Here is a 14,320-nt window from a genome sequence, read left to right as displayed (position 1 = left end):
TGAAGTGCCACTATTGTACCCTGCTCTCCAACCAGAAACCCAAGAAATCCCTGTTTTTGAAGTGAGAGATAATCTTTACTTCAATACCTAAGCCTTCTCAGTGTAAGAGAAGCAGCAACCAAAAAACAGAAGGGAAAAACAAAAAGAGGGGAAAAAAAAAACAACAAAAAAAGCAGAGAAGAAAAAGAAAGCAAGGCAGAAAGATAAGCAAATAATCATAAGCTGGATTGCTTAACAAGATTTGGCTTTAATTAGGCTAAACATTGAGTGAGAGAGGATGAAACAACAGGAGTGCCTGATACAATCAGCACTCCTGAGCCATTCCTGGTACAAGCTAGCAGTAGTTTGAGCAGTCCCCTAACACCATCCGCTGCCCCAGGGGAGGTGCAAAAGGCATAAACATATGGGAAAAAGACTTAAAAAATCTTTTTATATCATGAGTGACTCAAACAAATGGACCCGATGACCAGTCAATCAACTAACAAGCATCGCTCCAGAGGAAAAACAATTAAAATGGTGACTGTTGTGTCTGTGTAAGTGATATTACACAGCGTCAGAAACTAAAAAAGGAATGCAAATTTGAATGTTTTAAATAATAACTGAAATCAATTAAAATCTGTAACTGAAAATTTGAGTGAAAATTATTCTTCCCTTCTACACTCTTGTATTATTTGCCAGTGCACGTGTGTCTCGCATGTGGTGTGACTTTAGTTTAAAGAATGAACTTGCAAAATGAGGAAAGAGCTAAGCTAATTTGGAAGGATGAGCTGCTCCCAGCTACAATGCCTTGTGACTAATCACAGCCCTAAGGCCACAAATTCAAAATGGAGGACCCTGCAGTTCTTTTCTATATGGTCCTGACCCTCCTGAGGTATAAACAGAAGAACAGAATCGCTTTTTAATCAAAAAGTTTTTTAAAAGTAACTTAAAAGTTGAAAAAAAAAAACAGGAAAACAACATCTAGGGCCATATTTACACACACAGAAGAAAGAAGAAAATACTTCACATTGCCCTGTCTTATTAAAGAATTTCAGGACAAAAGAGAATTAATGCTTTTCATCAGTGATGAAAACAGATGAAGGTAATAGTTTTCAGTTTGTTTGTATTTTTTTCCTCTAAAGATTTGGTTTCAGAATGCATGACATTTTAGGATAAGGATAGCTGTGAATCTCATCTGTTAGTGAAAATATGGTGATAAAATATTTTCATCCAGCGGATGCATTTGGCTTTAATAGAATGTATCTGTAGAAAACACTACATCCTGTGACATCGCGTCCCCTTTGCCTTTAAGGGTGGTGAAGCTGTTTGGATCATGCTTTGCTGAATAATCTCAAACATGCTGCAAGTTCTTAAGTGGGAGCTTAAATGTCTTGCTGCATCAGGAGATGTCTGACCTTAGGAGAAGTAGCATGGTGTGTGCACTACGAGCAGAGGATACAATTTCCAGAAGAATGAAGTAAGGCTTAATTATTATCTGCTCTTGCTTTACAAATGGCAGCTGGAAAAAGCTGCATTTTAGCCATTATTGTAATAAATAAAAGACAACAGGTCACAGCTGGGAGATCTATTTATACTGTTTGCATCTAGAGTTACATGCTGTAACAGGGCTTCCCACCGTGGCCTTTTGTGTAATTATAGTCAACACCGTTCTGAAAATATCCTGTACCCACACAAATTCCCTCATTGTGCAACCTTGCTTAAGTTGCAATATTAATTATGCAGTCCAGGGAATCGTTTATGCAACACAGGGAAAGCTAAAAGAGCTCATTAAGGAAAAGGAGAGGGAAAGGATCCCTTTGCTCTTCCATTGTGTTAGGATCTTCTAGCAAGGCAGAAGTTAAGCAGCTTGTATGCTTTGCTATTTGGATGTGTTATTAACCAGAGGATCTTTTCAATGCAAAATCCCTTATTCAGCAGTGAAAACACGAAAAATTCAGCTCCAGGGTTTGACGCAGCAAGGTCTGTTTGTCTAGAGATGAATATGAGTCAATGGATGAAGCCAAGCCCTTGCAAGGCAGCAGTGAAAGTAAAGCAAGACATAGATGTTAATGCTTCACAAACTGCTATTTAGGCAACTGAGCAACACTGTAATCCTCCTGGCATGCTACAAGGCATGACCTAAGGCTTCAAATGCAATTTAAAATAGCAAGGCTTGGGGTTGCTTTCATGTGGTTAAGAAAATGTGGTGGGGTTAGACATTCCTTTTTCTTTTTTTTTTTTGGCAATGTGAACAGATTTTTGTCTAGTGATAGACTACATAGGCAAAAAAGAAGTCACAGGAAGGAGTAACAACAGTCAGTTGTTATAATCTGTATACCCTCCAGTTTTTCTTTGATTGTCCTGAACCAGATTTTGGATTGGGAGGGATTCTGAAGCCCGCTGGAGTCACTCTCTTATTGTCTGTCATCTTGGTTGTAACATCCCCAAGACTTTCATCAGAGAACTGCTCAGTTTTTCTTTGCACAGCCTTCTCTTTTCATTTTTTTTTTTTCCATTCTCTCCTCATAACCAATTTTCTCCATGGATAAATCTCACCCCAACTGGGAAAAATAGTAAAGCATCAGAAATGAATATCTCCAACGAAAGCATTCAGCTTAGCTTGTGTAAGGTCAGTCATGCTAGGATAATACCTTTTTTTTTTTTCCTCTGATTTCCTTTGCCGAGAGATTTGACACAGTAACCTTTCTCAGCACCTTAGAGTGATCCCCTCACAAACCAAAAGAAGGCTTACAAATAAAGACAATACTGTAAAATCCAAACTGAAAATACCCAAAATATTTAAAAGGTTTCCTTAAAAATATCTGCCCCTAAATGAGCACGTACAACTAAAGAAGACAGTAAGCAGAAAAAGATCATTTAGCACTCAATATCTGCAAATACCAGACAGTTCTGCAGCACTGCCAGCCTCTGTCAGGAGCAGCTGTGCCCTGAGTTTCAGCTCGTCATTTGCATTGGGTAATTTTGTACTCCCAGCACCCACAACATTTACACCTTGGAAACCTCGGTGCTCCAGGAAAATATTGTTATCAACCTAAATAAATCATACGGAGGAAAAAAAAATCACATATGAATAAAAGATTAATCTGAATCATCAGCTTCAGTGCAAATATTCTTACAGTTAAGAAGAATGCTATTCTAAGTTCAGTATGTAGATGTAAAAAAAAAAGTTTAAAAAGCTGCACAAACTGCTCTCCTAGGGTGTCAATAATGATCAAAACTTTACAAACGTGTTTTGCAAGTTTTCTTCCTGCTTTAACTCCATGCAAAGCAGTCACAAGTGAAGTGTGTCTGTACGTGTTTATTCAAATTGAGTTACAAAACAGATGCTCAAGGCTGTCCCACGACATGGTTTTTATCAGATGCCTTTTGCAAAGCTTTAAAGCGTCTCTCACATTCTATCATATTCAAATTGCCAACTTTTCCCCAACCGGTCCATTCTACTTCTACAACAAACTTAATAACACCTTCACAGAGCCCAAAAAATCACTAAAGAAAAGTCACTTCAAGGCCAAGTTTGAAATACTTTGAAGTCAACCATGCTGTCCACTTCCCACCATTACTTTCTTCCTACAAGATAAATGACTGCAGTACCACAATAGTTAACATGTAACCACCAGCTTCTGCTTTGTTTCACATAGGGCCTTAGCAGGTTAGGAATACAAGAAAAACCTATGGATTCTTAAAGAAAAGAAAAAAAAGAGTAAATGAGATCTGACAAAGAAAACTGTTATAAAATATTAATATGTTTACTGAGATCATATCTTCCATCAGCAGGAAATACTACTTGTGCAAAAAGCTTTCTAGTTCCTCATGCACATAATGGTTCCACAAATCACAAATAGTCACAAACTGCGCTGAGTAGTCTGACAATTGCCATGAACAACACGTGGATTTTGCTGACGTTTTCAAGCTGATTTCCCAATTCCCACAGCTTCAGTGATGGCAAGAAGAGCACCTTTGCTGCTCCAGACAGATAGCCTGTCCAAATTCCTTACAAAGCTGTTAGCCTCTTACGGTCAGCTTTGCCACCACTGGCATCTGTTTGCCCTGTTGGGTTAATGGAACCTCTTCCTCCAGGACAGTGTGCACAGACATGCTGAAACCTGGAATATATTCTGAAATTCTGTGGAAATCTTTCTTAACTTTTACAAAGCTCGTTTTTTAAAATACACATGAACTGGTACAAATATGCTATTTTTTTTTTATATGGCAAGAAGTAAACTCTTAACTCTTCAGTACCTAAAGGGAGCCTACAAACAGGAGGGAAACCAAGTCTTTGAAAAGGTAGGTAACTGCAGGACAAGGGGAAATGGTTTGAAGTTGAGGAAAGGAAGATTTAGGTTGGATGTCAAGGGGAAGTTCTTTAGAATGAGAGTGGTGAGGTGCTGGAACAGCTGCCCAGAGAGGCTGTGGATGCCCCGTCCATCCCTGGAGGTGTTCAAGGCCAGATTGGACGGGGGCCCTGGGCAGCCTGGTCTGGTATTAAATGGGGAGGTTGGTGGCCCTGCATGTGGCAGGGGGGTTGGAGATTCATGATCCTTGAGGTCTTTTCCAACCCTGGCCATTCTGTGATTCTGTGATTAACACCATAGTGGAATCCGCCAATGGCGGAGGTTTGTAACTTCATGATCTTTAACCCAAACCTTTATATTATTCTTTGCCAATGGACTGCCAGGTTTCTTGGGTGAACAAAATCAATGGTGCTCCCAGTGTAGCCACTACAGGGCAGGTCCTGCCTACAGCGCTGCCATCCTGTCTAGAGATTCCGCATCTGAAGCTCCTTTTGTTTTCTGTGCACTTTCTAAATACTGGCAGAATATCAATCTCAAACCAACTAGCGAATCTTCTACAGTCATTCCCCCCAAACAAACACGTAGATTATACATTAATTCCCTATAAATCATTTCCTAAAAATGTCACCTTTCTATGATGAAAGTTTCTGAGAAAGTTACTAAGAACATGGAAAGAATAAAAGGTGCTCTTGTTACCTGATCTCAGAGTCCCTTTTCTCTCCCACAATCTAACTACTATTTAGACTTTCTCTTTAAGCCTGATCAACAACATTCCACTATTACTAGCAATTATTTTTCCTTTTCTCTGGAAATTTATAGTCATTTAATACTGATGTAAGTCCAGACATCTCCATAGCCAAAATTTTTTTTCACATCTATCCTAATTATACCTTAACGTACCCGTTTCCAAACACATCCAGGTGTCTGTTCACCACTGTCCTGTTACTCTGTCCATAGCGCTTTTGACCCACACCAGGTATCTATGCTGGACACCTCTGTAATAGGTTGCAGCCTTTTGGAACCCTAGGAAACAAACTCCATGGTTCATTGCTCCTCTACCACATTTCTGTTATCTCTGTGCAAATGCAGCACCTTTACTCCTGAAACACAGCATGCCTTTCTGTTTTCAGGACAAGATGAAGATTCTCTCTGCTTACGAGGATTCCAGTTGCCTTCACTGGCTCCATATACAATTCCTGGTTTTGCAGAATTCCCATAATGGTTGCAAAATCTTCCTTCTTTTACAGCCACAGACTGGATTTCTTCACTGCTTCCAGCTCTTAGCTGGAGCCAGGTTTCCTCCTTTCTTTCCCAGCTGCTCTAACTGCCTGCAACTTTTGAAGAATCGTGGTCTGTACAGAGACTTCTGATGTCTGACTGGTACCTATAACTCTTCAGTCCCTCACACATCTTCTCCACAGTTCCAAAACCAACCCAAACTCCATAATCACATTCCTATTTTTCCTCTTTCAGAAACCATACCATGAGATACATTGTTCATATACAGCTTTCAGCTCAACAATTACATTCTCTCACCTTCAATAATTTCTATTCCCTGAGTATACTCCATATATATTTCCCCTTTTTGCTATTAACTGTCATGCTGTTACGCTCTCTTCCTTATTACTTTATAAGCACATAGAATCACAGAATAACATGAGATGGAAGAGTCCATAAGGATCATCGAGTGCAACCTGATGACCACATAGGACCACACAAACCCAAATCCTATGTCTGAGAGCAGTGTCCCAATGTTCCTTGAGCATCATTTTAGCTTGATATATAGAGCATGAGAGTGCTGCTTCAGTAGTTACATTTGATTAAGCAAAGAGCTTGTCTTGTAATAGAAAATACTAAAAGACTGTAGTGACAAGCACCTCTCCTCGTTCTGTGCAGAAGAACTTCTAACCATAATCAGTAAAGCTGACTCCCAGATTCTGCTGCTACTTAGCACATAACTCAGTGCAAACCTTTATGCTGACCACCACAACAAACCAAATGCCTTAATATTCAGTATATCTGGATATACAAAAATTCTATTTCCCTCATTAGCAGAACAGTGCCTGCACAATTTTCCAAATTTACGTAAGTCTTACTACATTTTCTCCATATTAAACTTAGCTTCTATGGTTATCTGCAAACCATGATACAATAGTGGAAGGGAAGAGCTATGACAAGAAAGTCAGAACTAGTCAAGACAGAGAACAGAGTTCCTTGAACTATAAATAGTGATATAAATAGCATTACATTTCTTGATCTATAAATAGTATTCTTATAAATAGTGTTACTCTGCTACTAATTGCTGAGCATTACTAGAATTCCTGGTGTAGATGAACTACAGCTTCATCAGTTAAATTTAACTTGTACTTCCTTACTATTTCAAGGTCATTGTATACAAAATAAAGGGGATATCAGACGAGGTCTGTAAAATACTCAGGAAGGATTAAATCTGGAATTACTTATTTTTTTAATTCATTTCTACAATGCTTATGGTGGAAAAGAAAAATGACCCCCATAGAGGAATTCAGAAAAAATGTAGAAATAACTCTTTACTTTATATTTCTCTGAATTAATGTTTGCTACAATATCTAATTCTGCTGATTCATCTTATTGCCCACAGAATAACAAGGGATAATATGTATTTTATCTGTCAGGCTACCTTGCCTGTATATGTGGAAGAATGCCACTCAGCTGACAGTCCTGAAGTTCACCATCTGTTTTCAACAGCTAAACCATAATTTAATTGCTTGGCTTTTTAAAAAAATTGACAATAAGTGAGCTAGCAGATCAGGAGATCTAAGATTTTTCAAGTACTCATCTTTATTCTGTTATTTCAGAACATTACAACAAAGGTTTGGGATAAACGATAAGCAATAATTGAATATAAAACTCCTGTATTAGAAAGGATTGGGTGCATTTAGCTCATGCCTACCAGAGAACATGAGATGTATCTCCTATTAATCTTATCACACTACAAGAATGCCTCAGAAGTCACTTGTAACTCAGCAGCTGCCCTTGACTTCATCTTACGTCAACTCCTTCTGTCTTCAAGACTTCAACATAGACCCAGCATTTCTATTTGTCTCAATACTCTTACGCCTCTCAGAGACTCTCTAGAGTCAGCAGTAGAGTTCCTGCATATTTAATAAATCCAGTGGATTTCTTTTCCTTTTGAACACTTGTAAGCTTCTCATTTTCCTATAGGGAGGAGCTCCATGAGCCACCCCGTGTGAAGAGCCATCTCCTTTTGGCTCTCACTTCCTTTCTGCACTTACCTCTGGGTTCTCACGCTTGGGGAGGCAGTGAGAAATTCATTTCATCATTGCTTTCCCAGAACAGAGTTTCAACCTACTTGCTTATTTTTCCAACAGAAGCCATTTTCTCCATCAATCATTTTTTCTACCCATCTCCAAACAACTTTTTGGTTTAACTTTTCATTTTGGAGGGAACAAGAACAACACAGTGTGTGAAGCACAGACAAACCATAGATTTACTTACGAAAAAAAAAAAAAATTCTATTAATGCCTAACAATAGATTTGTTGGTTTTGTTTTTTTTTTTTAAATCACTGCTGAACTCTGAGCTGGTATTTTTTTGTGGCATTGTCCATTACAAAACCAGTCTTCCCTATGCAGCAATAAAAATCACAACTAACACTTTCCACTGTGAAGGTGGAAGATTTCTCTGTGCGATGGTGTATTCCAGTGCTTCATCACTGCCCTCATCATCGGAAAACCACCCCAAGAGTCACAGTGGATTTTCAAGATAATGCTATTTTTTCACCAGTCTCAGCAGTCAACTTTGCAGCACTGTTTTCCTGAAGTGCAGGCAATTCTTGCCTAGATGAAAAAATGCCCAATTCCTCGATGTTTTCCATCTATAATAGGTAAAATGTTATTTTGCTCTTCTGATCTATCCTCTTGGAGTTGCAGAGCTTTAAGCTGGGCTAGATCCTATAGACAAGGGCTCTCCAACCCTACACGGTAAAGAATAACAACATGTTTTTCTAGCATTTGTCAGAAGATTTCTTTGGTTCATGATATTTTGCTGATGCTACCTCAATCTGCATACCGCCATAACGCTTGGATCTGTTTCCACTCTCTCCCTATTTATTTCCATTTTGTCATTCTGTACTTCTTAATTTTCTGTATTTGTCATCACTGAACTTCGACTTACTCATCTAGAGGAATATTCTCTCTACTTTATCAAGGACATGTAATGTACTGTGAATATATTTTTCAAAATTAAATGACTTTACAGAAAATGATCAAAGGCTGCAGTTAAAACCTATAAGAAGTGTGAACTGGAGATGCACCCCACCACAAGACAGGAAGTTTATGTACTTACTCTCTGTCTATGACCAGACAAGTTACTGCTTCAGCCGCAATGACATTTGCAGTTCTGACATCCTCCCTGAAAGAAAAATATATTTCTTAAGCAAACTTTATACTTCTGGACGTACTTCATTCTAAACACTTCAAGAATAAAACTGAGGTTTTCACAACATTTTCCTTGGAAAGATGTTCTTCACCTGTACAGGAGTCAAGCATGTGAGAGCAAAAAAACATGCACGAACAGAAAACCAGAAGTAGGGTCCCCTTGTAAATAGGGCATCTAGCAACATATTGGCCCACACCCTTTTGTTTGGCAAGGTCTTCTATCTTTCTGTATATATGGAAACAGCTATAGAAATATTAGCTATTTGCATAGATGTGTTGATGAACTTCTACCTATGTCCTCCTCCCCCAAACCCTTCATTTTTTCTCCCCAGGCCATGGTTCAGAGGGCAATATCTCACAGTTGAAAGGTTAAGGAGGCAGTTAGGAAGGACACCAGAGGCACAATGTATCTTTATTATTAGATATTCAGTGTTTTCCCTTTTCCTGCCACACAATTTGGCCTTGGCCAGCCCAACCTACAAATCAATTTTAATCAGATCTATTTATCATGTTTTGAATGCCACTGCATTTTCTGCGCTGGCAAACCAGAATGCAGGAGTCACAAATCCACTCAAAATCTTTTCACCTATTAAATATAAAGGGATTACAGGCAAAATAGGTCCACCTCTTCTAAACACATCTAATTCATTTAGACTGGAAAACCACTGCTTATTTCCACTGAAGTAGAAAATGAGATTTAGAAATGCCATTGGAAAGAGCAGTTCTCTTCTTCAAAGACTGAAAGTATTAAAGCAGCAGTGTGGTGAAAAGGAGAGTGGTGCATGTACACCCATACAGGAACAGGTACTCTCCCTTTAATTGTTAATTACATTTACTTTCATTGCTTTCAAGCTATCTTCAATTTAACCATCTTTAAGCTACCTTTAAAGCAGAGCAAGCAGAAATAAAATTGAAATAAATGTTAATGCTCAATCCAAAGCATTCTTTGAGATCACTTTCAATAAAAGTAAATGTGTTAGTGCTAATTTATCCATGCCAATAAACAAAATTATCACTTAAAACAAATTAAAGAAAGTAGACCAACAGCATTATTAAAATACTTATATTAACTTCTAAAACTTTGGTAAACATATAGAGGATAAGAAATTATAATATTTAATATTCTACTAAGTTGCTGTAGCCAACTTCTGCTCAGATATTAATGCATTATTAAATGAGGATGCAATGCTTTTGGTTGTGCATTAATTCCCACTAAAACTTCACGTAGATGTTCTGCTATCCTGGATGCCTTTCTATCACAAAGCATTTAGTGTTACGTATTCTCAGATTGCAGAGAAGTAAAACACAGGTGTTTACAGCTTCAGTTCAAGCGTTTAAATAAACTTCAACATTAAAGATTAAAATACACAAATAACTGTTATGGTTTCCACTGCATTGTACCTGATCTGTGTGTTTAATCAGCATGAAATTAGTGTGGAATGAAGGCTCTTCTCCAAAGGACACTTTACTCCACAAACAGAGATGTAAAGGCTTTTATAATGCAGAAAGTCATGCAGTTCTAAGGCTTCCTTATGTTTTGCACAAGCAGAAATAACTGATAAGTTAGGGGAAAAAATGTTTTCTTTTTTTTTTATGAATTATATAGTGCTTCATACACAAAATATTAAGTCAAGAAATAAGCACCTCTGAATACCCTGAAGCACTGCAAGCTTAAGGGTGAGCTGCTGGGACATGGTTTGCACACCCAACAGCCCTAAAACCCCCCATTCCAGCACTTTTCAAGGGGAATAATGAAATTGCAAATGGGGGGAGAAAGCATTAATCCAAAAGGGATGCTCTGAGGTCCTCCCTCTGTGCTACAAAACCTCCCTGTGCCTCCAACAGGGACGTTCTTCCTGCAGAAAATGGCATTTTGCTCCTTCTGTGGGAGCAGGGAGGAAGGCAGAGGTGCCATTGGCAGCAAGGTCAGCTCAGCGAAAGGACTGACAGCCAACATTGAGTTTTGGTGGTCTGTCACCACTGGTAGCATGGCTGCATTCCACCACCACAGTGCCAATGCCTTCCTATCACCTGCTCCAGGGAAAATCGTTGTCACAAGGTGGAGATGGGTCACAAAAGTAACAGGTCTCAGGATCTCCTGTGTTGCTGAGCAGCCTTGTTCCCCCACTCTAAATTGATTTTAAGTGGTTATATAAACTTGGTAAGCTCTTGCTATTATGGGGGTTTTCCCACCATGCAGAATTACAAATCTAACCATGTTTCCAGAAACAGGAGGATAAACCAGAAGAAAAAGGCCAATGCATTTTCAGCTCTACATATAAATCTTTTACACACACCAGCTGTGAAATACAAGAATGAGTTTTAAACACTGCCTGATCTTGCTGTACCTTTAAAGATTGCAAATACATCCAGAGACATGCAACTCACCTACACATTAACCTCAACTACCTTGCAGCAAAACAAATGGTCAGTACACATTTTAAAGGTCATGTTACAAAAGCTGTGGCACAGGGCATTAAGTGCAATAAATAGTTATGTGAATTACACGGCATTATACGCAACAAGCAAGCATTGGAAAGCTCTGCTTGCGAGCACTGACTCGGATACTTTCTCGGCTTCATCACACGAGTACTCATCACTGCTCCCAGAGAAATAGAGCTCTTTGTCAGAGCAGTCGCTCTCACTGTCCGAATAACCCATGGCTGATGCTTGCCTTCACCATCTCCTCCCAGGAAATGCCTGCTGGCTTCCAGCTAGTTCTCCTGTTTTTTCCTCCAGGCGCGCTCCGGTATTTCACAGCCCCTCCAGCCTCAAACCTCTTTACTTGGTGAAAGGTCACTGCTGCTTGGGGGGAAATGCAAGCAGTGGAATTTGGAGCGGGCACAGTAGGATACCAGTCACCACGCTGCTTCAACTGCCACATGTTAACCCCATGGGAGAATCAGGGTAATGGAGCACCTCTTGCAACGCAGCATGTCTCGTGGCTGTTCGCAGTGGCACTATCTAGTTACATAACAATTTGGTATCTTCATTCCCGAAGATCACTGGCATTCTCCCTCCAGCCTTATGAAATTGTAACAGTGCATTATTTAGCAGAAAACACACATAAATATTTCCTAGCTACAATTTGTTGCTGCAAAGATCTCAGGAAATTTCAACCATTTTCACCCTGATAAGCTTTCAGCAGGTTAATTTAAGAGCTGTGGTTTTGTTGACAGTTCCCAGGAAAGGCTTCTGATACAAACCTAGTGATACACCGTATTTATATAGCTGTGTTGGAAAACAGGAGAACACAGGCAGCCTGGATCTGAGAGAAGGTCCCATGGCAGCCCCTGTTGTAATTCTATCTACTTTGACTGTAAAAATGTAACTTAGATTTTAAGATCTTGGAGATGGTTGCCATCTTTTGGCTTTCTGAATCCGAGCCCTGTTCCAGCCCTCACATCCTGCCACACACTGCCCCTTGATAACATCAACACAATCCTTCATATGAACAGAAACCACAGTTTAGATGATTCCATTCAGCAAATGTTATCATATTGGCTTGAAACTTATTCCTCCAACCAATGGAATCACTATTAATATTTCCAGAACAAGGACCGAAAGGTGCGAGCTGAGTCCTTTTTTGAGGCTTTTTTAGGAGGTGTGAGCATACAGACTCAGGAAATGTCAAATTTGGAGCTGAGCCTCTTTTGCTTTCCCCTGGGTAGCATTTTGCCTGGCAAAACTGATGGCAAGTTAAAATACAGAAGAGATGTGTTGAAGTCTGTAGACAGGCAAAACCCTCTCCTTAAAGGACAGAGCTAGGACTTCCTTCTCAGAAGATCACCAAATTTGGGTAGTTCTTAGAATACCCAGTGAAGGTAGTTTTTACCTCCAATGTGAAAGTGAGGATGCAATCAGAAAATACCCAACAAAGTAGTAAGAGGAGATAGAGATGCTGGTTTATGAGCTGCTTACTCTGAAATTCAAGTTGTTAACCAATTTTTCCCATAACACTTTTTTCCTCTCACTCCAATCATGTCTTGTCCTAAAAACCTTAAATCAAGCTTATTAAAAATGCTGTAACGAGATCAAGTGCGCAGCGCTGGGAAGTGGGAAAATGCACCAAGGAATTCGAATATCAGCAAACTGGGGATCTGCAAGCAGCTTCCTTGCAGCAAAATTAGACCAGGAAAGGTCTCATTTTTTCTTCCAATCTTTTCTTCAAAAACCCTCTTTAAGATCAATTTCTAGCTAATTTAAAAAATCTGAAGTCTCATTTCCAGAAGTCTCATAGGACATGAGCTTTCTACCAGAGCCCTTTCTGATTTGGCAGTGGTTTTGGCAAGGCCACCACCAAGGGCCACGTGCTGAGCCACCTCCCCTTAGTGTTTGGTCCTTTAGTCATTGTGTCAAAGAAGAACGGGTTGTCACTGGCATTTTTAGAGGAAGAAAAAAGAAACAACAACAACAAAATGTTATATTATTACAGCCAAGAGCCCCTTGGCAGGCTATAAACCCAGTGGCCTATATAGAAAAGTTGAGCCCTGGCAAAAATTTCCCACCACAGCCCTGAACAAGCCATTTCACTACTCTATATCTAAGTGCCACATAAAAATGAGAAAAATTAATTTGATTTATGAACATTTCTACAGGCAGAAGAAATTATAGAAAACACATCTGCTATTACAGGCACTGTAATCTGACATAGCAAAGCTGCTGAATTAATGAGTGTTACATTATCAAGACACCTTTGCCCATATCAAGAGCAATAATGCAGATAAATATAGCTAAAAATAGTACTAATTATAGTAGAGGCATTGTGACAGGCAGTGTTCATGCAAAACACCTTCCTTTACAGCCTGATTACCTTGCATAGCAAAGCTCATAGGTATCTTTTTGTTATCATCACCCACCTTAAACTGCAATTACATCCTGCATCCTCTGCAATACAATTTGCACAACATGGTTCAGCAGTTGCAATTAATTCAAGCTAGTTCCTGGGAAGCTCAGTAATACCCCGCAGTCCCCAACCCCAGCCCGTAAGTGAGCTGTGTGATGCCAGGGGTCTGAAAGCTAATGGGGATCTCCTCTTGCTGAGCTTCTCCAGCCCCCAGGAATCTACTTCTGCCACTTAGAAAACAAACTAAGGAAACGCAGAGGGCTAGAAGTGTTACCAATATGGGGAACTTCAGCAGCATTTTGAACTGGTTTGAACTAGGCCTCTGCCTGCCACTTTCATATTTATATACACTATTTAAAGCTGCTGGCAATTCAGCAAACCAAGAGGGGATTTTGTCAGTTGAAAACTATTCTGAGAAGAGAAAGGTATGTGTGCCTTGTGACCTGAAAGCAGAGGAAAAGGTTCTTGCTGCCACTTGATTACTAAGAAGCTGGCATAAAGCTGGCAGTACCTGCTACTTTGGCAGTCAGCATGGGATCTTGCTGAGAGACATAATCAGGTTCTGTTGCCAGCTCCTCTCTGCAAGGTAATCTTCACTGCAGCAATACAAGAGTTATGATCAACATGGGTCATGGCATTAACAATGAGTTATCACTTTCACTATATTCTCACCACATTTAATCCAAAATTGATAACTGCTAACTACTCAGGAAATAATCTGTGACTTCCACCACGACTAATTTA

The 14,320-nt window shown here is 39.5% G+C and overlaps 1 protein-coding gene across 3 annotated transcripts in view; it reads right to left on the bottom strand.

The window, feature by feature from the left end:
- The window catches only part of PRKG1 (protein kinase cGMP-dependent 1), a 391,794-nt gene that overhangs the window by 65,398 nt on the left and 312,076 nt on the right, over positions 1-14,320 (bottom strand). For all 3 annotated transcript variants that reach the window (XM_048946671.1, XM_048946672.1, XM_048946674.1), the window contains one exon: positions 8,639-8,704. In XM_048946671.1, coding sequence (XP_048802628.1) covers positions 8,639-8,704 — 66 coding nt within the window. The remainder of the gene's footprint in view (positions 1-8,638; positions 8,705-14,320) is intronic.

Source organism: Lagopus muta, chromosome 5 (assembly GCF_023343835.1).
Source record: "Lagopus muta isolate bLagMut1 chromosome 5, bLagMut1 primary, whole genome shotgun sequence".
In the NCBI taxonomy this organism is placed as follows: domain Eukaryota; kingdom Metazoa; phylum Chordata; class Aves; order Galliformes; family Phasianidae; genus Lagopus; species Lagopus muta.
Note: the sequence above shows the minus strand (reverse complement) of the source record. Positions and strands in the feature narration are given on the sequence as shown.